The 26,007-nt window shown below is 52.6% G+C and overlaps 5 protein-coding genes and 1 pseudogene across 11 annotated transcripts in view; 4 read left to right on the forward strand and 2 right to left on the reverse strand.

Moving 5' to 3' along the window:
* Nucleotides 1-160: 160 nt before the first annotated feature.
* On the reverse strand, nt 161-3,823 carry GNG14 (G protein subunit gamma 14). Of its 2 annotated transcripts, XM_039882827.1 has the most exons (4): nt 3,522-3,823; nt 1,873-2,031; nt 411-503; nt 161-329 (listed from the first exon to the last, which is right to left on the reverse strand). In XM_039882827.1, exons 3-4 carry the CDS (start codon nt 501-503, stop codon nt 204-206), a joined length of 219 nt encoding a protein of 72 aa, XP_039738761.1. In that variant the 5' UTR covers nt 1,873-2,031; nt 3,522-3,823; the 3' UTR covers nt 161-203. The 2 variants fall into 2 exon arrangements, with proteins under 2 accessions (XP_039738761.1, XP_039738762.1); XM_039882828.1 differs by lacking the exon at nt 1,873-2,031.
* LOC120618820 (uncharacterized) lies at nt 2,059-2,177 on the forward strand (annotated as a pseudogene).
* Nucleotides 3,824-3,921: 98 nt separating the features above from the next.
* DHPS (deoxyhypusine synthase) lies at nt 3,922-7,719 on the forward strand. Of its 4 annotated transcripts, none has more exons than XM_039882820.1 (9): nt 3,922-4,269; nt 4,847-5,011; nt 5,245-5,366; nt 5,446-5,542; nt 5,624-5,710; nt 6,216-6,321; nt 6,400-6,503; nt 7,306-7,431; nt 7,572-7,719. In XM_039882820.1, exons 1-9 carry the CDS (start codon nt 4,063-4,065, stop codon nt 7,608-7,610), a joined length of 1,053 nt encoding a protein of 350 aa, XP_039738754.1. In that variant the 5' UTR covers nt 3,922-4,062; the 3' UTR covers nt 7,611-7,719. The 4 variants fall into 4 exon arrangements, with proteins under 4 accessions (XP_039738754.1, XP_039738753.1, XP_039738752.1 ...); XM_039882819.1 differs by having other exon boundaries at nt 7,501-7,715; XM_039882818.1 differs by having other exon boundaries at nt 3,923-4,269; nt 7,515-7,715.
* Nucleotides 7,616-11,515, reverse strand: WDR83 (WD repeat domain 83). Its single transcript, XM_039882822.1, has 9 exons — nt 11,338-11,515; nt 11,137-11,257; nt 10,953-11,058; nt 10,640-10,688; nt 10,430-10,556; nt 9,401-9,468; nt 9,197-9,305; nt 8,998-9,112; nt 7,616-7,909 (listed from the first exon to the last, which is right to left on the reverse strand). The coding sequence occupies exons 1-9, from the start codon at nt 11,438-11,440 to the stop codon at nt 7,760-7,762; spliced, it is 948 nt and encodes a 315-aa protein (XP_039738756.1). The 5' UTR covers nt 11,441-11,515; the 3' UTR covers nt 7,616-7,759.
* An 84-nt stretch (nt 11,516-11,599) lies between these two features.
* WDR83OS (WD repeat domain 83 opposite strand) lies at nt 11,600-13,172 on the forward strand. Of its 2 annotated transcripts, none has more exons than XM_039882826.1 (4): nt 11,600-11,875; nt 11,991-12,096; nt 12,600-12,683; nt 12,779-13,172. In XM_039882826.1, the coding sequence occupies exons 1-4, from the start codon at nt 11,826-11,828 to the stop codon at nt 12,854-12,856; spliced, it is 318 nt and encodes a 105-aa protein (XP_039738760.1). In that variant the 5' UTR covers nt 11,600-11,825; the 3' UTR covers nt 12,857-13,172. The 2 variants fall into 2 exon arrangements, with proteins under 2 accessions (XP_039738760.1, XP_039738759.1); XM_039882825.1 differs by having other exon boundaries at nt 12,600-12,697; nt 12,779-13,168.
* A 5,491-nt stretch (nt 13,173-18,663) lies between these two features.
* The window catches only part of MAN2B1 (mannosidase alpha class 2B member 1), a 13,265-nt gene continuing 5,921 nt past the window's right edge, over nt 18,664-26,007 (forward strand). The window contains exons 1-13 of one of the 2 annotated variants that reach the window (XM_039882829.1): nt 18,664-18,879; nt 19,619-19,721; nt 19,897-20,070; nt 20,432-20,625; nt 21,250-21,382; nt 21,661-21,806; nt 22,297-22,413; nt 24,476-24,561; nt 24,644-24,764; nt 24,852-24,930; nt 25,122-25,231; nt 25,396-25,503; nt 25,793-25,909. In XM_039882829.1, the coding sequence (XP_039738763.1) occupies nt 18,721-18,879; nt 19,619-19,721; nt 19,897-20,070; nt 20,432-20,625; nt 21,250-21,382; nt 21,661-21,806; nt 22,297-22,413; nt 24,476-24,561; nt 24,644-24,764; nt 24,852-24,930; nt 25,122-25,231; nt 25,396-25,503; nt 25,793-25,909 (1,647 nt within the window). In that variant the 5' untranslated portion in view covers nt 18,664-18,720. The remainder of the gene's footprint in view (nt 18,880-19,618; nt 19,722-19,896; nt 20,071-20,431; nt 20,626-21,249; nt 21,383-21,660; nt 21,807-22,296; nt 22,414-24,475; nt 24,562-24,643; nt 24,765-24,851; nt 24,931-25,121; nt 25,232-25,395; nt 25,504-25,792; nt 25,910-26,007) is intronic. The other variant, XM_039882830.1, reaches the window with a different exon arrangement.

Genomic DNA, 26,007 nt, shown 5'->3' on the forward strand with positions numbered 1-26,007 from the left:
GGAGGGGTGGGAAAGGTGCGTGCTCTTCTATGCAGAGTCCAGGGTGTGTGTGTCCCTGTGGCCATGACCCTGGAGTGGGTGGGGGAGGAAGGTTGGGTCAGGTGCCCCTGCCATCCCACAGCCCCACTTTGCCCCCCATTGCAGCCCACCAAGCTCTGAGGAGCATTCACTTCATGTTTATTGATGGGTTGTCAGGTTCAGTGTCATAGGATGGTGCAAGGCTTCTTCTCCTTGAAGGGGTTGGTGGCAGCAGGGATGCCCACCAGGAAAGGGTCGCTCTTGGCCTGCTCCATGCAGAATTGCAGCAGGTCGGCGGCCGCCTTGGACACCTATAAGCCAGCTGGGTCAGCCAGACCCCAGCTGTCCCTCTGCCCCTTCACCCAGACATGCCCACCTGACCCTGACCTCACCTTCACACGGTCAATGCCGGCCTCCATCCGCAGCTGCTCCACAGCACGGCGGGCCTGCCCGATGTCGCTGCCAATGGCCATTTTGCCAGACATCTAGGGGAGGGTGAGCAGGGCTGTAGAAGCATGTTGAACCCCAGACCAGGAGTCCTAGGGCCCTCTGAGGGTCCCTGCACCTCCTCCCACGTTCCTCCAGGACATGATAGGATGGAAGTGGCTGCTCCCCACTCATCAGGACCACATACCTCAGCGGAGGACCCTGGCTGACTCTTGCCTGCTCAGTCCTCCTGCAGCCCTGCTCTTCCTCCCTCTCCCACCCACCTGGCCTCTCCAGTCCTCTCCTTTCCCGCCCCCATCCCTGCAGAGACTTTGAAGCCAGGACACTCACAGAGTGAAATGTCACAGCAGCAGCAGCTGCCTCAGCCAAGGGGTTCCCTGCCCTAGGAGGCCCAGCAGCTGCCCCGTGGTCATGTGTCACCTTGGCAGGGGACATGTGGGGCCCTGGCCTCTATCTGACCTGCTTGATCTCCTGCTAACTGGCCCAACACCCTCAATTGCCAGCTGCTGGCCACCCCAATGTGCAAAGTGTCCCAAGCTCAGGTGCAGTCCTGCTCCTCCTCCTATACTCACTGCCTGGGGATCCATTCCATGGATGACTCAGTTGACTCACTTACGCTGCCCCACCCAGCCACTTCCCTGAACACAGACCCACCCGAGGACCCTCCAACCCCCTTGATCCATCTCACCCCCCTCACTGGTTTCTCTCACCCAACTTGGCCAAAGCTGGACTCTGGATTATCTTCCCCTCAGATCTTTTGTCCCACATTCACCACCATCCACCTGACTGTCCTGGCCCAAATCTCAAACTCCTTCACTCCTCTCTTCCAGTATCCCCACATTTAATCCTTTCTCAAGAGCCAGCTAATCGACCTTCAGATTAGATTCTCAATCTGGTCACTTCTCTCCGCCCCACATGGGTCCCACCCCCATCTTTGCTCACTTAGAGAAGTCCAGTGGCCTCCACCCTGGTCTCTCCTGCCCCCCTTCCCCATGCCCCTATTCTCAAAGCAGCCAGTGTGACCTGCTAAAAAATAAATTAAAAAAAAGCATGGATGAAACTTGAGGACATTATGCTGAGTGAAATAAGCCAGTCACAAAAGGATGAATATTGTGTGACTCTACTTATATGAGGTCCCTACAGGACTCAGATTCATAGAGATGGAAAGTAAATGGTGGGTGCTAGGGGCTGGGGGAGGGGAATGGGGAGTTGGTGTTTAATGGAGACAGGGTTTCAGTCTGGGAAGATGAACAAGTTCTGCAGATGATGGTGGTGATGGCTGCACAACAATGTGAATGTGTTTAATGACACCGAACTGTGTACTTAAAAATGGTTAAGATGGTGAATCTTATGTGTAGTCTCTCACTTCCTTTCTAAAACTCTCCAATGGTTTCTCAGCCTCCTTACCACAGCCCAGGGTTCTGCCTGGTCTGGCACCTTCTGCCCAAGCTGAATTCATTCGATCTCTCCCTCCTTCATTCCTCATGGATCATGCTGATGCCTTTATGTGTGTTCATTCATTGATTCATTCAGCATCTTTGCAAAGATCTCAATATGTGTTCAGCACTGTGAAGAGTAAGAGGATCAGCATGAGTCTATGGCCATGCTACCCTGAACATGCCTGATCCCCTCCAATCTCAGAAGCTACGTAGGGTCAGGCCTGGTTAGTACTTGGATGGGAGACCACCTAGGAAGACCAGGTGCTGTAGGCATAAAAAATAAAAAAATAAAGGATTGTAAGCTGACAGGGTCCTTGCAATCCTCATCGAGCTGCCATTCTAGTTCAGAGACAGAGAACGGCAAACAAAATGTATTAAGTGCTGTGAAAGACAAGAAAAGCAAGGTAAGGGCAAGAGTGGGTGGTCAGGACAGTCCTCCTGGAGGAGGTAACATCTTGAACTGAGGGTCAGAAGAGAAGGAGCTGGGAAAGGGGATGTTCCAGGCAGAAAGAGCAGCAGGTGCATCATCCCTCGGTAAGGAAAGAGCTTAGGGAGTTCTAGAACAGCGAGAGGGATTGGTATAGCTGGAGAGGAGTGAGCGAGGGCAAGTGGTGGGAGATGAGGGTAGGGAAGTCAGCATGCACCCTCGCAGGCCATTGTGAAGAGCCTGGACCCTAATCCTAAGGGAAAGCTACCATTGTTAGAAGGTTTTAATGAGGAACGATACATCTGATTTCTGTTTAACGAGCTCTCTGGCCACAGCTTGGAGATGGAATGGTGGGGAGGGAAGGCAGTGTGGAGGCCATGGGGATAATGACAAGCACCTAGATACAAATACTGACTCATTTGGGAACTATTTTGCAGATGGAATTTGGCTGATGTGCTGGGGGGTGAATGTGGAGTGTGAGAGAAGAGACATTAAGCTCAACTCCGCAGTTTTGAGCCTGGTAGATGTGAGCCTGGTTTTTTTGCTGAGATATGAAGACTGTGGCAAGATCAGGGTTAGGTGGAAAGAAAGCTGAGGTGAGTTTCAGATCCAAGCAGGGAATGTCAAGAATGTCATGGAGGATGTTCTGTTTCTCCAATTAAGGAGGCTCATTTTCAGCCTCAGGGCCTTTGCACTGGCTGTTCTTGCTCCCAATGGGGGGTGGTGGGGGAATGGCTTCTCCCATAAGTTCACATATGGGGCCTTTCTTGGCCTTCTAGTTTTGGCTCAAATGTCACCTCCTTGGTGTCTGTCCTCAACCATCTGTCCCTCCAACTAAGGCCACCAACCCCTCCAACCAATCCCACACCAAAGACTCTTGTATCATCCTGTTGAAATCCCGAATAGCACTTAGTGCTGTTAACTTTCTACCTCCCCAAACTGTGGGCTCCATGAGGGAAGGGTCCGCAGCTTGTTCACCACTGAATGTGCACCGAGCACAGAGGCCAACGTATAGTACAGTATAGACTCCATATATGTAGAGTGAGTGATTAAAGGTGTCCCCTTCAGGACCAGACTCTGCATGGTTAGGAGGACCAATGAGTCCCTCCTAAGTGTCTACCCTTGAGCGTCTCGAAATCTTGCTGGAGGCAAAGAGATGTCAGCCCTGACTCCCAGAGGAGGTCCCTTACCAAGAGGAAGGTCAGGGGAGGCTTCCCAAAAGAGGTGATAGTTGTGGCCGCCAGGGGAGGACCAAAGGATTTTGTAGCATGTGGAGGCTCTGGAGACTTGCGAGGCACGAACAGGGATTAATATCCTATTTGATGAGAGATGCTCAGTGGCAGAAACTGTTTGACAGTTTCTGATGACTGGAATTCTGTCCAAGGACGACGTCTAAGAAGCCATTCTCTCCGCAAGGGGCAGAAGAAACGAATGGACAAATGCCCCGCAACGCGGGGAGCCTCCAGCAGGCGGCAGTAAAAGTAGGCAGAGAACACGCGAAACAGAGAGTAACGGCTCCATGCGGCTTCCGTATTACGGAACAGGCCGCGTCCTAGACTACAGGAATCGAAAAGGGTCATGTGACTCAACAACTTCCGGGCGTTTTCCCAGTTTCACCCGAGCCGTTTCCTGCGCCCTTGTAGGGAAGCGTGTGTCACGACTTAGCGCGTTTCGAGGCCATCAGAGGTCTGGCCTGGGGCTGCTCTCATCTGAGAGCGCGGCCGCAGGAGCATGGACGATCCCCCGAAGGGGGAGGCGCCCGCGGCAGCGCTGGCCGCTGTGCTGAAGCACAGCTCGACGCTGCCGTCCGAGAGCGCCCAGGTCCGGGGCTACGACTTCAACCGCGGCGTGGACTACCGCGCGCTGCTGGAAGCCTTTGGCACTACTGGTTTCCAAGCCACCAACTTCGGGCGCGCAGTGCAGCAAGTCAACGCCATGGTGAGACCGGGGGCGGGACTTCCTGGGTTGAGGGGGCGCGGCCTATAATAGCACCACTGCAGCACTGTACTTGGAAGGGGCGGGGCTTCCCTGTGAAGGAGGCGTGTTTTTGGTTAGGGCGGCCCAATAGTTGGAAAGAGGCGGGACCTAGCTGGGGTGGGAGTTTCTCTGTGATGTTCGTTGCTTTCCAACAATGGTATTCTAATATCTAGAAGAGGCGGGCAATAGGCTATCAGTGAGTGTTCTTGAAGCGGCAGGGCCTGGGGCAGGACCGCGCCGTTGCAGAATTGGAAGAGGAGTCTAAGTAAGAGCGGAGCCTTGGATTTCCCCTACCCAGCGGGGAAGAGGGCTGGGTTCTGCTAAGGAGATGCTCTCTGATTCCCCGAGGCGGGCAAAGCGTGTGGGCCCTGAGAGCCAGGCTGTAAAAGGAGCGGAGGCTGCACAAAGGGCTTCCGTTCCCTGTTCTAGGTCGAGTGGGCAGGGCCTGGGGGCGGAGTCTGATTCTGAAAACCAATGGATTCCTCCTTAGACTGTAGTTTGGGTCCAGAGATTAACTCGATCCCGCTGTTATGCGTAGATAGAGAAGAAGCTGGAGCCTCTGCCGCAGGATGAAGACCAGCACGCAGACCTGACCCAGAGCCGCCGCCCACTCACTGGCTGTACCATTTTCCTGGGCTATACGTCCAACCTCATCAGTTCAGGCATCCGTGAGACCATCCGTTACCTCGTTCAGCACAACATGGTGGGGAGCCGGTGGGACTGCCCTTGGCCTCTCTAGGTCTCAATGGGCAGTAAGATTATTGGTCATTTTCGTGAGATAGGGAGTTATGAGTTAATTTTAAGCAGGGGGACAGGATCGAGTTTTGTTTTGCAGCAGAGCTTCCTTACTGGATGTAGTCTGGAAGTTAGGAGTCCTGCCTGGGATGATGGCAAGGCCTCCCTTTCTGGGCCAACCTCACTGCCTTGTGGCTTCAGGTGGATGTTTTGGTGACTACAGCTGGAGGCGTGGAAGAGGATCTCATCAAGTGCCTGGCGCCCACATACCTGGGCGAGTTCAGCCTCAGGGGAAAGGACCTACGTGAGAACGGGATCAACAGGTGGGCCCTGAATGGTGCTGGGCAGGGGAGCTGGGCTGAGGGTTCTGGGGCCTGATGCCCACCTGCCTCCCGTCCCCAGAATTGGGAACTTGCTGGTGCCCAATGACAATTACTGCAAGTTTGAGGACTGGCTGATGCCCATCCTGGACCAGATGGTGCTGGAGCAGAACTCAGAGGTGGGGCTAGAATAAACTGGGGGGCCAGCGTGGTGGGAATCAGGGGAAGCACTGCTGGCTGAAGCTCATGTCCCCTCCTAGGGCATGAAGTGGACACCTTCCAAGATGATCGCCCGGCTTGGCAAGGAGATCAACAACCCAGAGTCAGTGTATTACTGGGCCCAGAAGGTGAGGGGCTGGGTGGGGGCAAAGATGCCAGGCCTTGGCCTGTGTTAACTTGGTGCTGTTCTCATCATCTGCAGTCTTAAATGAGGAAGTTCAGATACAGAGAGGTTAGGCACTTTGAGCTCACACAGCTATTGAGTGTGGTCTTGATATCCTGGCTCTATTCCTAGACCACCTGGGAGCAGATGGGGAAATGCTTAGTAACTCCCTGGGGCCTGGGGTAAGGTCCCCTGCTCCTCAGAGCCTATGAGGTCCAGCATTGGAAAAATAACAAGAGCTACCATTATGTGCCAAGCACGGTACATTTTGTGTGAGGTTTCTCACACACACCTCCTCTGTGGGGGAGGTACTACTGTTATCATCATTTTACCATTGAGGAAGCTGAGGCCTAGAAAAGTTAAGCACCCTGTCCAGAATCAGGCAAAGAGGGAATGCCACCGGAATGGGGACCAGGCTGACCCCACTGGGCTCTGACTCCCACTGCTCTTCTATCCTGCCCCTCCCCCAGAACCACATACCCGTGTTGAGCCCAGCACTCACAGATGGCTCACTGGGCGACATGATCTTCTTCCATTCCTACAAGAACCCAGGCCTGGTGCTGGACATCGTGGAGGGTGAGGCACTGGGGCCACAGAGGAGTGGGGTCGGAGAGCTGGCTGGGTCCAGGGCCTGACCACAGCGCTCTTCTCCAGACCTGAGGCTCATCAATACCCAGGCCATCTTCGCCAAGCACTCTGGAATGATCATCCTGGGCGGGGGCGTGGTCAAGCACCACATCGCCAATGCCAACCTCATGGTGAGTGGGGATGGAGCACCTAGTCCTTGGTGTGAAGGTGACACTTGGGCCTGCTATGTAGAGATGTCTGTGTGCTAGGCCTATGCCATATACTGGGACACAGCCCAGGATCCCTGCCTTCCTGCACCTGATGTTTTGGTAGGAGAGACAGACATCAAGATCACTGCCATGGAGAAAAATGAGGGGTGATAGGATGGCAAGAAAAAGGGGCACTGTTCAAAAAAGAGAAGTCTTTCTGGGAAGTGTGACCTGTGAGCAGGTTTTTGGTAGGTGCCTCCCATGAGCCATGTGGTTGCCTCAGAAAAGAGTTCCCAGCAAAGGGAGCAACCAGGGCAAAGGCTTTGTGATGTCTGAAATAAGTCAAGGATCAGCTTAGGAAGCATGTGAAAAGGTGAGGCAGTGAGATGACAGGCAGGACTTGCAGAGCCTTGAAGTCTTGGGACTCAGGTGCTCACCAGCGCCCTCTGGCTATTGTCGGGGAAACAAATGGGGCTAGGACCAGGGTGGAGACCAAGGCAGGGGAGAGGTGGTTGGGTTCAGAGATCTTCTGAAGATAGAGTTGGGGGCAGCTTCTGCTGAGCAGATGTGAGAGGGTTGTTGTTTCCTAGGAGGTGGGTCTTGGGCAGTACTGCCTGTAGTCTGCCTGGCAACCCTATAACCTCTCACTGTGCCTAGGCATTGACTTGGGGCCCCTCCTTCATCCAAGACACATGGCTCAGCCTCTTTGGCTGCAGTGCCCTACCTCTTTGTGTGTTTCTGTCTCCTGTGATTGGCTGACCGCCTGCCCTGCCCCTCCCCACAGCGAAATGGGGCTGACTATGCTGTCTACATCAACACAGCCCAAGAGTTTGATGGCTCAGACTCTGGTGCTCGGCCAGACGAAGCTGTCTCTTGGGGAAAGATCCGGGTGGATGCACAGCCTGTCAAGGTGAGAGTTGGCCAGCTGGCTTGGGCACAGAGTCTCCCAGGCTGCAGCTATGGGTCCAATGGTCACCAGGGTCCCATCCACAGGTCTATGCTGATGCCTCCCTGGTCTTCCCCCTCCTTGTGGCTGAAACCTTTGCCCAGAAGGTAGATGCCTTCACGCCTGAGAAGAATGAGGACTGAATGGCTATGGACCCAAGGAGGTTCCTCTACTTATTAGTTTGCAGACCCAGCCCCTCCCCTACTTCTCCGTCAGCAGCATGTCTATAATAAATGGTCTCAGCTGTCCTGAGTCTGCATCTGTGTCCTTGGTGGTGGTGGGTCCCCTGGCTTCAGCCTGTGCCACCCTCAGCCTCATAAGCCTCTTCCCGCCAGCACTGGATGCTGCCCCCCATGGCAGTCAGCAGGCAGGGCTCCGTAGGGTGGTAGGCCAGTGACTGCACCACACTGGACCCCACAGGCAGGGCCAGTGCCAGGGCACCCTGTGGAGCAAGGGGGTGGGGAGCAGTTATCAGTGAGCCTTCTTCCCCTGACCTTCAGCCACCTGCCTCTAATGGCTTTCCAGACACTGCAAACCTAGTCTGCCTAAAACTGAGCCTCTCAGTGGCTCCATCATTCCAGGTGCTCAGGCCAAACCGTTGGGAGTCTTTCACATCTCACATCCCTTTAGTAGTAAATCCTCTTGGCTATGCTTTTAGACCATGTCTAGAGCCCACCCATTCTATCCACCTTCATGGCCACCACCCTGCTCTAAGCCCATTATATCTGGTTTTCTGCATCTGGCAGCCTCATTGTTAAAACTTGCACTTTCTTCATTACCCCGCAGACACAGCTCCACATACACAGTTGCTCAAGCAAGCCACGGTTCCTCTTTCCACCTCGAAATGTCCCTCATGTGCCCTCCTCTGCAGGGTGTGACTTCTCATCTACCAGACCCTCAAGAAGTAGGTAGAACATTGGTGCTTTCTTAGTTCTAGTGAGAACTAGGCCCTCAAGTCCCCAGAGTCCCTCAGTTCCCTCCATCCTCTTAGGAGGCTTATTTCCTCTAGCCACACCTTAGCGCCTATGTCTCCTTCCCTAAGGCTCCCCAGCCCTGACCGCACTAAGCCCAGCCAGTCTGTTCCCTGCCCAGTGCTCCCACCAGGCTGGGACACGTCAGGATGGGGCTTACAGGGCTTGGGGCTGGAAACCACAGGGATGCTTGCAGGTAGATCAGGTTTTCTGAACAACTACAGCTTCATCTCCCCTGGGGTCATATGTTGCCATCTGTTCTCCCCTCTCCCAGGGTCAGTCCCAGTGGCTCAGCCTGGCGTTGGTGGCCCTGCCTGACCTGGATCCTGCTGCTGCCACTGCCATCCCAAAATTCTATTTTCTAACCAATGTGTGCCACGCCTCCAAGCCTTAGCACATACTGTTCCCTTTACTAGGAATGCCCTTCCTGTCCTTTCACTCCTCCTTCCAGCCCCCGGTTCTATAGCACTCCCTTTTTCAGGTCTGAGAATGACTGCGGTAAAGACAAAGTGGGGACAGGACAAGTGCCCTGGTATGGCATGGGGGTAGGGAGACTCACCTCTACCAGGTCCCAGAAGAACACCTTCCCATCTTCGGAGCAGCTGACCACGTGTGTGTCACGCTCGCTCAGGCAGCAGTCCAGCTTGTACTCCTGGTTCTTATGGCCTGTATACCTGGGGGTGGGAGGGTGAGATCAGTGGGGCTTGGGCCTTATGAGGGGCAGAGGTGGGATGGGCCCCATGACCCTGAGGACTCACTCTCCCAGCAGCTCCCCCGTGTCCTTGTCTAGAAGCCGCAGTGTGGAGTCCAGGCTGGATACCAGGGTGCACTGCCCATCCCGGCTGAAGCAGGTGCAGGTGATGGGGCCTAGGGGAATGGACAGGGTGGGCAGGCCAGTGAGGCTGGGGCCCCCTTTGCTGTCCCCACCTCTGTGGCATGTCACACACCCCGGCCACACTCACTGCCCACGTAGTCTGAGAACAGCTGCCCCATCCTCAGGTCATAGCGCCTAACCCGGCCGTCCACAGAGCTGCAAGAGAGGGTGGATTCAGCTGAAGCTTCAACTGGGGCTAGCAGGTCCATGGCCCATGTAATCCTGATGTCCCTGTGTCCTCCCACCTGGCCAGAGCCCTGAGGGCAAAGGCTGGGCCTGCCCTTATGTATCCCTGTCATAATCTCTCTCAGGACCACTTATGGAAAACATACATTGAAATGAAGTCATGAGTGGAATTCTGAGGTGCTGGCTTTGAGACTCAGACCCCAGGGCCTATCAGGACCCACTCCATCTGTTTCTGGTATGTACTGACATCCTCTCTGAGCCAGACCGCTGTAGTGGGGGAGGAGGGCTTGAGACATAACTGTGACCAAGCCAGGAGAAATTCCTGCCACCGTGAAACCTTATTGATTGAGTGCAATCTAGGAAGGCCCCCTTGAGGAGGTGACATCTGAACTAGGACTTGAAGGATGAGAAAGAGCCAACCTTGTGGAGTCCAAAGGGGGATGTGTGGGAATGGCCAATCAATAGGCTGGGCGGCCCAAACTGCCTCCACAATGGGAATGGCACTTCCTTGGGTTGTGGCAACACAGGCAGCCCTGCTCGTGAAATTTTAAAAATTGTCTATTGCAGCTAGAACATCAGCCCTACGTGGGCAGGGATTTGTCCTTATTTCCTTGTCTTATTCACTGCTGTATGTTCCTTGATAAAAAAGAGGCCTGCAGGGGGTGCTCAAATACACTTGGAATAAGTAATAGAAGTCCAGATGGAGGAAGAGCAATTGCAAAGATCCTGGGGAGGGAGCACGCTTGGCATATTGACCTGAAATGAGGCTGAGAATGAATAAAAGCTGAGAGGTCAGCAGGGACCAGACTGTAGGGACCAGACTGTGCAGGGCCTTGGGAGCCATGGTGCAAAGAGTAGACTTCAAGCACAGAGGCAGCTACTATGATCCCCAGTGTCACCTGGGGAGGAGCCAGGTTGTGGCTTCACTCACCCTGCCAGGACCTCATGGTCTGACACCTTCACACTGGAAACACCATCCTTGGCTTCATCCAGCTTCTGCACTGGCTCAGGCCTCCGAGAGCGGCAGTCCCAGCAGCGGATACTGGAATCGATAGAGCCTGTGAGGCCAGCATGAAGGTGAGGTCAGGTTTGGCGGGTAGCAGCAGCACCCTGAGCCCCCTTACCTAAGCCTGAGACTCACCGGACAGGATGACTGTGGCCTCTTCATTAAACTGCACGGTGTTCACCTTCTGAGAAACAGGGACTGCCACTCAGAGGAGGCTGGACTTTGGAGGACTGAGATAAAGGCAGGGTTCCCAGTGCAGGTTAAAGTGAGGACTAAGGCTAGGGGTAGGGGAGGTGAAAGGTTTTGGGGAAACTGCAAGGACGGGGCTTGGCGAATGCCAGGCCATGCGCTATAATGGTGGTGTGTAGTCCTTGTCACCACCTACGCGCTAATGCGAGTCCCCTCCGCCATCCACGCTCTAATGAGGCCTCTTCTTGCTTGTACTCACCCCTGCGTGGCCCCGGAATTTACGCACGACCTGCCCCGATGCCACATCCCACAGCACCACCGCCTTGTCCCCGCCGCCGGAACAGAGACTGCTGTTGTCAAAGGAGCTAAAGGGCAGAGGAGGGAAGGTCAACGTCGGTCTCCGATGCCTCAATGTCCCGATCCCGGCAGGGCCCCCAGCTCACCCGGCCGCGTCCAGCACTTCGTAGCCGTGGCCGCTGTACGTACGCAGCAGCGTCCCTCGCAGCGGGTTCCAGAGCTTCAGGGTCTTGTCGCTGCCGCAAGTCAGACAGTAATTGCCATCCACTGGAGAAAACCAGGCGGGGGTTACAGGGCTGCTCACCTCAGGAGGCGGGAAGATCATATATGAAGATCAGGGCCCTCACCATTAAACCGCACGGCTCGCACAGCTCCCTGCCCACAGTCCAGCGTCTTCAACCGTTTCTGCGGCAGCTCCGGGCCCCGCGGCTTTGGCTCAGGAAAAGCCATTGCTCTGGGATCCCTTCCTCGCTGCCTTATAATATGGGTCTGTACCGAGATTTCCGCGCCTGACACGATTGGGTGTAACCTTGTTATTACCCTCCGTGGTCTACTTCCTGTTTCCCACTTTCAGGCTCGAAATTTCGGCCTTATGGAGATAACATTGGGAATACCGAAGGCTGCCTCTTTCAGCTTCCAGGTTTCTTACCCCATTCCCTGCTTCCAAGAAGTATTTTTGGCTTCTAATTCTCTGTACCCTATCTGGGGGAATCCTGGCCTCCGCCGCTAGGAACACAAGCGCGAGGACTGCGGGTGTTACTGTAAAAACCATCCTCCATTTCCACGCCGGAAGCTGCCACTCCAGCAGCGGAAGAGGCCCGACCTCCGAGTCGCTATGTCCACCAACAGTATGTCGGACCCACGGAGGCCGAACAAAGTACTGAGGTGAGGACCCTAGCGTCATGGGAACGGGGCTCGGGTTGTGGGTCGGGGCTCAGTGAAGCTCTTGTTCATCCCGGAGGCGGGACGTCACTTATCCTGACCCTCGAGCCACCCGCAGGTACAAGCCTCCGCCGAGCGAGTGTAATCCGGCCTTGGACGACCCGACACCAGACTACATGAATCTGCTCGGCATGATCTTCAGCATGTGCGGCCTGATGCTCAAGGTAGGCTGGGCTGAGTTGCCATCTGCGTGGCTCCGCCCGACTACGAGGCCGGGGGCGGATTGGGAACAGAGCGGGGCGGGGATGAGGGGGCGGGGCTAATGTAATGCTGGCGGCTAATGTGACGCTGGACAGTGAAAACCGGAACCGTGGGTAAAGCTGGAGATTCGGGTCAGTTCGGTACGTGGGAGGTCGGTCTGAGGGTGGGGCCAGACTCTAAAACAATTTGGAGGGGACTGGTGGAGAAAGGGTGGGGTTCTTAGCGTGATATGTCAAAGACTAGTCTTTTTAGGCCTGAGGGGACTTGGTGGGGTCAAAGGCATAGGCTTGGGAGTAGGACTGGAAACTCTATACCTGGAGTAGACTATGGGGGAATGGGACTGAGGGACTCCTGGGCGGGGGAGGCAAGATCCAAGATGCACCCGTTGAAACCAGTGGATTGGGTGCCAGGGAAGGCCTCCTGTCTTTCAGTGACCTAACCCACCCATCCACCTACCTTTCCCCAGCTGAAGTGGTGCGCTTGGGTTGCTGTCTACTGCTCCTTCATCAGCTTTGCCAACTCCCGGAGCTCTGAGGACACTAAGCAAATGATGAGTAGCTTCATGTGAGGCTGAGCCTTATAGTGGACTCTATGGCATGGGGACCAAGCCTACTCATCCTGACTGACATCTCTCTCCTGTCTCAGGCTGTCCATCTCTGCTGTGGTGATGTCGTATCTGCAGAACCCTCAGCCCATGACTCCCCCCTGGTGATGTCAGCATAAAGGGGTCACATCCTGGACCCCTCTATTCACCTCCCCTCAGGCCTGGTCTTTGGCTGCTCAGCCTTCTGCCCTCAGCTGCTGTCCTGGGCTTCCCTGAGTGAGGTAGTCACAGGGTTCACAGCTCGGTGGAAGGAACCTGGCCCTTTCCCTGCGATCCCACTTCTGGGGCAGCTAGGAGAGTAACCTAGGCCTACCCCTCCTGCCTGCCTTCTCCACCCTCCTTGTTGCTGGGGGAGATGCTGTCCACGTTTCTAGGTGTATCCACTCATTTTCCTGTTGAAACCAGTTAATAATAAAGTTTTGCATTCTGGCTGTTCTCTGAGACTTCTCTTTCTTTACATTGTGGGTGCTTTCCCAGTGGGAGAATGGCTCCAGTTCCTCCACTTACTCAGGCCTGGGGTGGGGCCCCAGTCTGGAGCCTTCTGGTGGTTCACTTGCTTATTCACAAGCCTTGTGCTTTAAGTCAGCTGCTGGAGACAGGACAGTGACCCCATTTTCTGGCAACTCAGCAGACGGCCCTGCTGACCTGATGAATCTGAGCTTTGATTTTCTTTTCAAAGAAATGGGATAGTTAGTGAACTAGATGGACTGACAAGGACTGAGAAAGGTATGAAAAACTTAGCCCTCCCCACTATGGAGGAGAGACTGTTTCATGACGTAACTGCTGCAGGGCCTGAGAGCTGGACCCAGGCTAGAAGGGGGAGATTGCTTATTGCAAACCCTCTCAGAGACTGTCCAATCATACTCGACATAAATCAGCATCCCTCCCCTGCCTCCTGCTACAGGCTGGTTCCTGGAACAGGTTGTCCTGACCTGGCCAAGCATGTAATTTCCATACTTGGTAGCCTTCGTGTGCTAGTAACCGTGACTGTACCCCCTGCTTTACCCTGTGTAATTCTTTGGTACCAGCCAAGGGGGGCCGGGATCCATTTTATCTTGTGGCCACCTGAGACACACCTTGTATACAAGCTCCATTAATTATCAAGCAAGAGTGGCCAGCCTTTTTCTTAGGTCTTTGCCTGCCCCACTCTTCTGGAGGTCGATTTATTTGAGTCTTGGGGTTTTTCCCTGAGTCTGCATGTACTAACAATTGGCAAGCCAGCCAGGAGACTGAAGAAATGGGCTTTGGGAAAGGGGAAATCCTGGGCTGGCCATCAACCTCTATGTGGGAAGTGGTGGCCTGTATGTTAGATTCATGCGGATTATTGCATGAGTAAAGGGATGCCTGGAAAACCCTGGCTGATGTCATGCATTTGTTTAAGGAACAACACTGCAGCAAGGCAGGAAAATTTATGGCCACATCTGCAGGCTGGTACCCCTTTGGGTGGTATGGCTGGCCACAAATGCCCAGCTAGAAGCAGAAGCTAGGGTTAGAAAATTAGAGGAAGAAACAAAACTAGAAAAAGGTATTAGAATGTCTATAACTCTCTTAGCATTTGTTCCTTAAACTGGCTAATAAAGGTAGGGGGAAGGAAAGGTCCTTTGAACAGATCCCACCTGTTTTTTGGAAGCCACGAGGTCTCTGTTTGCATCTGCATGCTCACGTGTATCTATGTATGTGTGTGTTATATTGGTATGGTATTTTCTACCTGCAGATGGTATTGCTAACTTGTAAAAGAGCTATGTTTAATTGGCTTGAAAGAATTAAGGGCTTTATAAATTAAGGATTGGGTACTCTAAAATTCTTGGAAATACAGAAACTAACTCAAATGCTTTTCAAGATCACATGATCTGGGAAAATATTTGACATTAAAATTAGTTTAAGTTTGTTGGTTTAATTAAAACATGTTTTTAGAGTTATCAGAATTAAATATGATACCTTTATTTTACCCAGGCTTAAAAATTTATCAGCAAAATTTATCAGCAAAAATAATATTAGCTGATTTTGTCTAAAGTCTCAAAGTTTTTGCAGGTAACTTAAACATTATTGTTAAGAACTAACAGATTTAAGTAGAATAAAAGGTTTTAGTTGAAACTAGCAAAAACTGTAGACGGTTTGCAAAAATCTTTGGAAAAAAGTTTTTAAAGTGTAGTCAAGCTGACTAAGATTAGTAGAGCTTTAATTAAGTGAATTTAAATATCAAAAGTAAGCCAATGCAAAATTAGAGATTAGTTCTTTCTCCCTGTTAAATGGGCAAACTTTTCTTGAATTGTGGGTCTGCTTCTGATAAGATATTGTAACGTTTTCTGCCTAGAAAGCAAAGATTTTATGTTTTATCAAAATAATTTTCTGTGTTTTATGTTGTGTTAATCAGGTCTTTGATTACTTAAGAAAATGGCCTCTTCTCAAATGTAAAAGCATTCTACATCAGAAACGCCCTAGCTGACTTTCATGAAAAGGCAGCAGCAAAACAAAACAAAACAAACAATCAAGATTGTGGCACATGTGGATGAAGTTTATTCTTCTTCTGCAAAAATGACCCTTCAGTGCCAGACTTTTGCCATCCTGTTGTCCTTGTCACAAGGCAATGGTCTGCTCCTCAATCAGGGAAAGATGAGCAAACATTGGTTGTAAATTAAATAAACAGTCAGGATTATGGGAAAGCCAAGACGGCTGCTAGGCTGTCTCAGGCTCCCTTGCAAGTCTCATTTTTTGGTTTTTGCATTCCTTTGTGTACCATAATGCTTTTAAGCTGGATTTCATTCAACTGCCACTTAGTTTGAGTTATCAATATGTTCCTGTTTTTGTGTCTATGTTTTCTGGAGAAGTTGAAGCTTTCCCTTTGCACAAGGCCGATGCCCTTACAAAGGCAAAGAAACAGTTAGAAAATGTGTTTCCCACTTGAGATATATATACTTTTCAAGTGCCCCCTCAAGGCTATTTACCTGGCCCAACCATATAACTTGGGATGATGGCTTGGGACCTGTCACTGTTTTCCTGCCTAACCTCTGTGAAATGGGCTCATTCTATGGACAACATAATGTTAACCTGTGAAGATTTGCCTCTGCAGCAGAAAACCTTGCAGGCTTCACTGGACCACCTGCAACAGAGAGGATGGGCAATGAATCTGCAGAAAATTCAGGGTCTGGGCACTGCGGTAAAGTTCTTGGGAGTTGTATGGTCATGTAAGACCCACGTTGTCCCTGAGGCTGTCATAGACAAGGTATAAACCTACCCCATACCAAAAAATGTGAAAGAGGTATAGCCTTTTAAAATGTGAATTTTGGGGTACTGGCAAACATTTATATTCCATTTAGCATAATGCCTTCACGCATTATATCATCTAGTTAAGAAGCGACATATATGGGACTGAGGAGCCGAACAACAAACTAACTGCCTTTGAGAAAGCAAAAATCCTGGTCAAACAGATTAAAGCTCTTGGAATTTTCCAGGTGGGGTTTCCATTTGAATCAGATGTTTCAGTAACCCTGGACGGTATGAGCTGAGCACTATGGCAAAAACAGCGAACGGATAGAGTGCCCCTTGTATTTGGGTCGTAATTGTGGACGGTGGGTTGGGGAGGTGGGGAAGCAGGGGATGCAGAAATCAGATATACCCTGATAGAACAGCAGTGATTGGCAGTTTATGCAATATTCCTGCAGGTGGAGCCTCTTAAAAAAGATTCGCTTCCCATCAAGGGGTGAATAGGCGTATTCCAGCGACCTGCCTCTGCAAAGTCTTGGACTCCTACACTGACTAAATGGCATGTCCACCTACAGTAGAGGAGTGCTCTGTCACATAGCCCTCTGTCTCTAGAAATGCAGCAACTATTAGGTCCTGTTGAACGACCCTCCAAATACTCCTGTTTCCAACCCTGCATTAGTCCCAGCAACCTGCAAAGATGGAAAAATGATGTCCTAAAACAACAGATAAAATTATTAACTGGAAAACCTACTTTGGCCAGGTGGACAAAAGTGCTTTTTCAAGTGTTAGTACATTTAAATGACCAACTTGTGGGGCCTATTGCTCTATACACCGGGCTGGGAACTCATATGGAGGCACCCAGTATGGTAAAGGTGTGGGAAACAAAAGGACACAGCAATAGTCCTGATGCTTGCCATGGACCAACAGGCCAAGAGGCTGAGGGCACTAGGCCGTATTGTCCCTGGAGCAAGAACTATTTACTGGAATCTGCAGTGGAATGTTTTTCATGTTAGTTACTTCATGCCCCTGGGTGAGGAGGAAGAGCCCGATTTCAGGTAGAACTCTGTCATCCTAACACAGGCCCCATGGAGACATGGTATATGTAGACTGGTACAAGCACCATTGAAAGAGGGGAGAAGGTAGGGGTCCTGGTCTGGCATAATCCTCCCCTTATTCACCTCCTTATGCCAGAGAACACCACTTCCTCCCAGCCAACATATATGGTTTACACAGCCTGGCTAGGTTCCAAACACTGTGGCCACATTAACCGCTAAAGATCAGACAGGTGTAATTCTTGTAGAAGAAGATCTCCCAGTTCAAGTCTCTACTAAATATTTGTCTTTCCGACCTTAGGCTTCTGCTGTTCCTGGGGCATCCAGTTACAGGGATGGTGGTGGGTGGGGAACCTGTGCCACTATCCACACAGAAAGTTGTGTTCTTATACTGGATGAATCTACTAATGTTTCTTCTTTGTTAACACATATGAAAACTCAAGTAAATGCCTTAAATAATCTGGCTCCAAGCCTAGGTGACCTACTAACCTAGGTCCTGGGGGGAAGCATGGTGGGAAAAGTTGTTACTAATACTTGGACTGCTTCTTTTGTCTCTTTTCTTGCATGTGTCTGCACTGTTGCTGCGGAGTGTGTCTCCAGTGAGGTTAACTTACAACTAAGCGAGCTACCTCCCTGCTACTGAAGCCCTTCACTCACCACTCAGGGCACCTCAGGGAAGAGTGGGGCATGTGAGATTGTAAGAGCTGGTCATGAGGTGTAGGGTGTGGAGGAGAGACTGTTCCCTGATGTAACTGCTGCTGGACCAGAGAGCTGGACCCAGACTAGAGAGGGAAGATTGCTTACTGCAAACCCCCTTAGAGACTGTCTGATCATACTTGATGTTCATTCTGACATAAATCAGCACCCCTCCCCTGCCTCCTACTACAGGCTGGTTCTTGGAACAGGTTGTTGTCCTGACCTGGCCAAGCGTGTGAAGTAATTTCCATACTTGGTAGCATTCATGTACTAGTAACTCTGACTGTCTTCTCTGCTTTATACCCTGTATAATTCTTTGGTACCTGCCATGGGGGGCAGGGATCCATTTCATCTTATGGCCACTTAAGACATACCTTGTGTGTAAGTTCCATTAATTATCACACGAGAGTGGCTAGCCTTTTTCTTAGGTCATTCCCTGCCCTCTGCTTATGGAGGTAGATTTTCAGTCTCACCGCTTTTCCCTAGGTCTGCATGTACAAACACTAGTAACCCTCCTAACCGGGCTGAACGCTCCCATCCCCGGTACTCCAAGGGCAGTTCCTTTACCCAACATTTCAATCTCCATTGGATAGAACAGGCCCCCCATCGGCCCTGCTCCTAGCCAAGCTAGATACAAGGTAATTTCCAGGATCCTAGCCCTGAAAATTAATGGGACACCCTAGGATCCCATGCTCACATTCCACCTTCTAGGCAAACCAGGCACCAGTAGGGACGACTGAGGCCTCTGCACCCACAGGGACAAAGAGACTCTCTAAGTCCATATGGAGGAACGATACACTAAAAGCTCCTCTGGCCCAGCCAGCACCCCAGGGTGAAACACAGCCAGTGCCCTCAGGGGTAGTCAGAGCTATGGCCTCAGGCCCGGGACACGCCAAGCTGCGTCCTAGCCCCGCCCCCACCAGCACCCATTGGCCAGGCCTAGTTCTAGGGGCGGGGCGTTTGCCCCGTCTTAGCCGGGCCCGGAATCCGCTGGAGGCGGTGGTGGCGGCAGCGGTGGCGGCGGTGGAGCCATGGATGCCGACGCGCCGCCTTCGGGGGTCCGCGCTGGCCGCGGCCAGGGCGCGGCGGGGCCCTGGACAAGCTCCGGCGCACTGCGGCCACCGCTCCCGCCTCTCTTCTTCCTTTTCTTGCTGCTGGCCGCGCCGGGCGCTCAGGCCGCGGGTTACGAGGTGAGCGGGGCCCGCGAGCGGAAACGTCCACGAGCTGAAGGGAAGCCCCGAGTAGGGTCCAGAGACGTAGGTCTGTTCTGTGAGTGCCTAGTTAATGGTTGCTAATATGACAGCGTGGTCTGAATGCGTGTTTTGTGTCAGCGAAAGGTCTGGCTGTGCGCGTCTGAAAACCAGGCTGCTTGTACCTGCCTCCCTGCTTCTGTGGGTTGGCTTGCCTGGACTTTGCATGCACTTAACTGTGTGATTGGGCGTGTGTGTGTGTGTGTGTGTGTGTGGAGGAGGCGGGGGAGCGCTGGTTGAAAGCTGGGACTCTGGAGTCAGCTTGCTTGGAGGTCCAGCCTGGCTCCTCCACGTCTTAACTATGTGAACTTTGGCCAGTCACTACATCCCTCTGATCTCAGGGCTCACATCAGAAAACTGGCGATAATATTGTTTCTACCCCACAAAGTGGCTGGCTGCTTGCTCTTTACAAATGCTTAGTAAACATTAGCTACTACTATTATCATTTTCCCAGCGTGTGAATGAGAGCTGCCCTGGGGAGTTGTGCCACTAGGGAGTTGTATCTGTGAGCACAACTATGTGTATCTTCCCTGGGAGGGCCTGGCCCCATCTCTCTGAGTCACTCACCTCTAGATCAAGACTTATCGTGGGCTCTCCTGCCCCACCACATCCCACCCCAGCCTGCCTCTTAACCTTAGGGTGAGAGGGTGTGTGAGTGTGCATTTGGGGTCCTTTGCAGTCATGCCCCACGGTGAAGCCGGACATGCTCAACGTGCACCTGGTGGCACACACACATGACGACGTGGGCTGGCTCAAGACGGTGGACCAGTACTTTTATGGCAGTGAGTAGAGGGTGGGGACTGACCCCTGGGACACTCTTATGATGCCTCTGAGCCCTTCAGATCCTTTCTGCGTCCTGGATATTAAGGTGGGGGCAATACCCAGCCTGGGCTCCTGTGTCTAGGAATGTCCTCCTTGGCTAGCTGGTCCCTGACTGCCTGACTCCTGTGCCCACAGTCGACAATGATGTCCAGCATGCGGGTGTGCAGTACATCCTAGATTCCGTCATCTCTTCCCTGCTGGCAGAGCCCACTCGCCGCTTCGTCTATGTAGAGATGGCCTTCTTCTCTCGTTGGTGGCACCAACAGACCAATGCAACACAGGAAGTTGTGCGGAACCTGGTGCGCCAGGGTGAGCTGCCTAGAGGAAGTGAAAGGAGGAAGCCCAGCCTAGCTTCTGTTTCTGCCATCCTGGTTTCTGAGATTTTATCATGCTATGTGTAGCGTGTACATGCATGTGACTCTACCTGCCTGGAATTTCCCTTTATTTGGAGAACTCCTATGCATCCTGCAAGGCCCCACCTTCAGTGGATCCTCTAGGAAGCCTGCCATACAGGGGCCCTGTGTCCCATATCTGGCTATATTGGCTTGGGAGAGACCTCTTTTCTCTTTCCAGGCCTGGGCATGCAGGCAGGCCTTATCCCCTACATTGCCAATCCCGGCTCCACTCCTGGCCCTGACAATCTACCCCGACTTTGCCCCACCTGGCACAGGGCGCCTGGAGTTTGCCAACGGTGGCTGGGTCATGAACGACGAGGCGGCCACCCACTACGGAGCAATCATAGACCAGATGACACTCGGACTGCGCTTCCTGGAAGATACGTTTGGCAACGACGGGCGCCCCCGTGTGGCCTGGCACATCGACCCCTTTGGCCATTCTCGGGAGCAGGCCTCGCTGTTCGCGCAGGTGCTTTACCGGACGTCTCATAGACCCTCTTCACTCGTTTGATTCGTCGCTCGGCTACTCAAGCCCCACCCTTCTCTGCAAGATCACAGACCAGGCCGGGTCCCCTGTCCCTCTGGCCTCTTGAGACTCTGCCCCTGGAGTGAACTGTGAATTCCACTCCTTTTCTGCTCTGGCTCTGCTCTGCCTCAGCCAAGGCTGCCCCGCTCCAGTTCGCTCCTTCTCCTCTCCCTCCTGACCCCGCCCTGTTTGCTAGGATTCTGGCTCCTCCCCAAGAGGGTAGCAGGTGGAGGATTGCTGTGCTTTCCAACCGGCTTCCTGTTCTGTGCCATGACCCCTTCCATCCTCAGCTCGAGGGGGAAGATCTTGAGTCGGGCCCCCTTTCTGAGGCGGGAAAGGTGGAAGTGGGTTCTAGCGTGGGACCCATCCCCTCCCAGCTCTCCTGTGGTTCATTGTGACCCTTCCCCGATCTTCCAAATGCTTTGCATGCCTTCTTGGTTTACTACTTTTTCTCTGTTCTCTGACCCACCCCTCCCACGCTGAGGGGGCTTGCAGGTGATGGTGAGGGTACTGGGCATTTATATGTCCTGCCCTCTGATCCCTCTCCTCATTCCACACCACCCCCAGATGGGCTTTGACGGCTTCTTCTTTGGGCGCCTGGATTATCAAGATAAGTGGGTTCGGAAGAAGCAGCTAAGGATGGAGCAGGTGTGGCGAGCCAGTGCCAGCCTGAAGCCCCCCGCTGCCGACCTCTTCACCAGTAAGGGGGTGGGTGGTGGGTGGGGGCAGGGCCAGCCCCAAGAGCACGTGACCTGTGCAGTCACACAGGGCCCCGCGCTCAGAAGGGCCCCGGGGTTGGTTTTACACTCTCCTGTCATCTTGAAATTCTTACTAACTTACGACCAAGGGCTCAGCATTTGCACTTTGCACTGGGCCTCTGAACATTCTGTAGTCTGACCCGGGTGGAGCATGGCAGGCTTTGACCCCAGGGCATGTCTAGGGTGCTGGACCACCCCCTGAGCCTGGTGTGGCCTGCAGGTGTGCTGCCCAACCTTTACAACCCGCCGATGAATCTGTGCTGGGATGTGATGTGTGTCGACAAACCTATCGTGGAAGACCCCCGGAGCCCCGAGTACAATGCCAAGGAACTGGTTGATTACTTCCTGAAGTTAGCCACAGTCCAGGTAACCCCAGCGTCTAGAACCTGGGAGACTGCTGTACATAATGCACAGGGCCCTTCCCACACCCCAGGCATTCCCTAACACCTCCTCACACCTTCAGAGGAAGGTAATATTTCACTCTCCCCAGGATTTGCGCATTGCTGATTGGAAGCAGGTGGACCCCTTTGCCACCGCACATGCCCACCACGATCATGAAACAGTATGGCACAGTGCCTTAGTACCCTCATCTGTGTGGCGGGCCCAAGAGAATTACTCAATAACTTGTGGCTATTGTTATTTATTTATTTTTAATTAAAAATTATTGTTTTTTTGGGGGGGTTGGCTATTTTTATTCTTGTCCCTATCTTCCCAGTATGTCATAGGGACATACTCCCATCCACACCCCTCCCCCACACCACTGTGTACCCACTCTTGACCACATATAACCAAGACACAGCTGTACACAGGGGTAGCCAGGACACCATGGCCTGAGGATACCCCATTCTGCCTGCAGAGTGGGTACTACCGCACCAACCACACCATAATGACCATGGGCTCAGACTTCCAGTATGAGAATGCCAACATGTGGTTCAAGAACCTTGATAAGCTCATCCATCTGGTCAATGCCCAGGTGAGTGTGCCTACCCCATGTGTACGTGCGTGCTTCTGTCTCCGGGCCTTGGGTCAGATGAGTAGCTATGTGTGCTATCTTAGTATTCTCTTGCCACAAACTTAGCGGCTCAAAACAACAGAAATAGATTATATTATAGTTCCATAGGTCAGAAGTCTAACATGGGTCTTACTGGGTTAAAATCAAGATGTTGGCAGGGCTGCGTTCCTTCTGGGAGCTCTAAGAGAAAGTTTACTTGCCTTGTCCATCTTCTGGAGGCTGCCACATTCCTTGGCTCATGGCCTCTTCCTTCATCCTCAAAGCCTGACCCTGTTTCCATCGCATCTCTTCCTTTCACTTCTTCCACATCCCTCTTCTACTTTTAAAGACCCTTGTGATTACATTGAACTCATCCAGGTAATCCAGAATAATGTCTTATTTTAAGGTCATCTGACTGGCTACTTTAAATCCATCTGCAACTTTAATTCCTGTTTGCCATGTCACAGGCTCTGGGTATTAGGACATGGACATTTTTGGGTGGCCATTATTCTGCCCGCCACAGATGTGTTGGTGTGGCCTGTGGCTGTGTGGGCAGGCAGTCACTCTCCCGTCAGCACAGAACCTTGTCTCCCCTCTCCCATCTAAGACATCCTTTCTCATCACTTCTGTCCTCAGAATTGTCTACCAGCACAGTCTCTATGTCCTCACCTTCCATTTGCTCCCTGCACTGCTGTTTCATCAAAACGCTCTCAGAAAATCACCAGGGAGACATTTCTCAGTCCTCCCCATGGCTCTGAGGAGCCTCGAACACCTTGATCACTTCCTCCTGCAAATATCATGTTCCTGGGCTGCCAGGATGTCACACTCTTGGTGTTTCTCCTCCACTGGTGGCTCCTTTGCCCATTCCATTCTACTGGAAATAAATGGGAGTCTCTCAGTTCAAATCCTGGCTCTGCCACTTAGTGGCTCTGTGACCTTGAGGAATATTAAGCATTCAGTGCCTCAGTTTTCTTATCCAGAAAGTGAGCATGATGGGGCCCTAGTGGATAGGGCTGTTGATGAGAGTTTAATGAGTTCATTTACACAGATCAGTTAGAACAGTGCCAGGTAAATAATAAGTATTATGGTTGTTGTTTATTATTTTTATTTGGGGCTGAAAATGTTCTGCTTCTCCTTTAAGACACCAGCTTCAGGGTGTCCTCCTTCAGGAAGCCTTTGCCAAACCCCAGGAGGAGCTCTTGCTCTTTCCTCTGTGCTCAAACCAGTCTTCACAAATACCTGTCATGCCATATCCAGGCTGACTATAATCAACTGACTTATCTGTTCAATCTCTCTCCCGTACTTGGCTGTGAAATTCCATGAGAGCAGGCTGGCCTCTGGTTCTAGATTGTGTCTTTGATCTTGAGCATATTGTAGAATCAAATGACTGCTAAGTGAATACACTGTGTGTGTGGGTCTGTGTACGTAACTGTATATGACTGTGTGTGTAGACGTGTGTACGCACATAAAAGGCATGTCATCCCACGGTCTTCCCTACATTCACTAAAGTGTTTAATGAGCACCTACTGTATACCAGGTGCTGGGGACACACCTTATGGAAGAGGTCACTTTCTTATCCCTCCACCTCCCTCAGTTGAAAGTGAGCCTCCATTCATTATAACAATCATGTCACTTGACAATAATCTGACAGTGCTGATATGATTATTCTCGCTCTATATGTCCTACCCATAGGGCAGGAATGATGCTCTTATCAACACACTCCCATCAACAGCCTTATCAGTTGGGAATTCATTAGTTTTTCCATGAAAATTTTTAATAATAAAATTGAAATTATTTAAAAAGTTTAGTAAAATTTCTGATTTATTCTTGTATCCCCGAAATTCTTTCCAGACTGGTAATATTAACTTCGGCCAAATACATTTTCACACTTGGTTTTTAGTTTGCACTCAAAATGTGTATTAAGAGAATCTGAACCCATCAGATGAATGAATGTGCGTATGCGTGTGAGTATGTGTTGCACACCTGTGGGCCCCCTGGGAAGGTACAGACTCCCGAGGGCTCACACACACACACCTTCCCCCAGCAGCAGGCCAATGGGAGCCACGTCAATGTTCTCTACTCCACTCCGGCCTGTTACCTCTGGGAGCTGAACAAGGCCAACCTCACCTGGTATTTGGGGGGCCTGGGAAACTTGGGGGATTGGTATGCCCTGTGGGTCATGCCCCTGCCCTCAGTGACTCTGCCACTGCAGGTCGGCGAAACGGGATGACTTCTTCCCCTACGCTGATGGCCCCCACCAGTTCTGGACAGGCTTCTTTTCCAGCCGGCCAGCCCTCAAACGCTACGAGCGTCTCAGCTATAACTTCCTGCAGGTGGGTGCAGGCGCTGGGCTTAAGCAGGCGGCCCGGGATTCCCGACAGGCCGGGTGCCTCAATCAACTCCCCGCCCCCGATCACCAGGTGTGCAACCAGCTGGAGGCGCTGGCCGGTCCAGCGGCCAACGTAGGACCTTATGGCTCTGGAGACAGCGCACCCCTCAGTAGGTGTCCGGTTGGTGAGGGGATGGGGGCGGGGCTCATTCTGGACACCAGACCACAGCCACCTCCTTGAGTACCTTCTGAAAGCCCCTAAAAGCCCTGCCCGCCCCCTCATGTGACCTTCATATCTCCTTGGGGTTGGGGACCAGAGTCCTACAGAAACCCCACCTGGCTCACCACTCTCTGCCTGCAGATGAGGCGATGGCTGTGCTCCAGCACCACGATGCAGTCAGTGGTACCTCCCGGCAGCACGTGGCAGACGACTATGCTCGCCAGCTAGCCGCAGGCTGGGGACCCTGTGAGGTGCGGGGGGACCCGCCTGGAGCAGAAGGGCGGAGATGGGAAGGGGCGTGGTCGAAGGCGGTAGAGTGGAGTCTAGAAGGGCTCGTGGGGCGGGGCCTGAGGTGGGGCGAGGAGACTAAGGGTGGGCGCCCGGAGCGGACCTGTGCGATTACGCTCCTCCCCAGGTTCTCTTGAGCAACGCGCTGGCGCGGCTCAGCGGCTCCAAGGAGGAGTTTGTGTTCTGCCGCTGCCTCAACATCAGCGTCTGTCCGCTCAGCCAGACCGCGGAGATCGTGAGACGCGCCCCGGGCCTGTGGGGACGGGTCGGGGGCGGGGCCCGGAGGCAGGTTCTGCGGCTGAGACAAGGGCCCCAGAGCCCGCAAAACCATGGGGCCGGGCCGGTAGCCAAATTGTTTCGGAGGGTTCCTCTGGGCCAGATCACTTGGGGCCCAGTAAAGGCGGGGCTGGACCAAGACCTGCACACCACATAGGGGCTTGGATCATCCAGGGGCTTGCTGTGCATGGGGTTGGGTTTGGAGAGGCCTGCTGTGACCTATACCCACTCTGACTCTCCCACCTCAGTTCCAGGTGACCATTTATAACCCCTTGGGGCGGAAAGTAGATTGGATGGTGCGGCTTCCGGTCAGCAAACACATTTTCCTCGTGAAGGACCCCAATGGCATAGTTGTACCCAGCGATGTGAGCCCATTTGACGAATATTCCTCCTATGGACATCCCCCTCCTAGGACTACCTCCCCCCTTGGACACCTCCCCCCATGGGCATTTCTCCCTTCACC

Source organism: Pteropus medius, unplaced genomic scaffold, assembly GCF_902729225.1.
Source record: "Pteropus medius unplaced genomic scaffold, Ma_sr-lr_union100, whole genome shotgun sequence".
Taxonomy (NCBI): Eukaryota; Metazoa; Chordata; class Mammalia; order Chiroptera; family Pteropodidae; genus Pteropus; species Pteropus medius.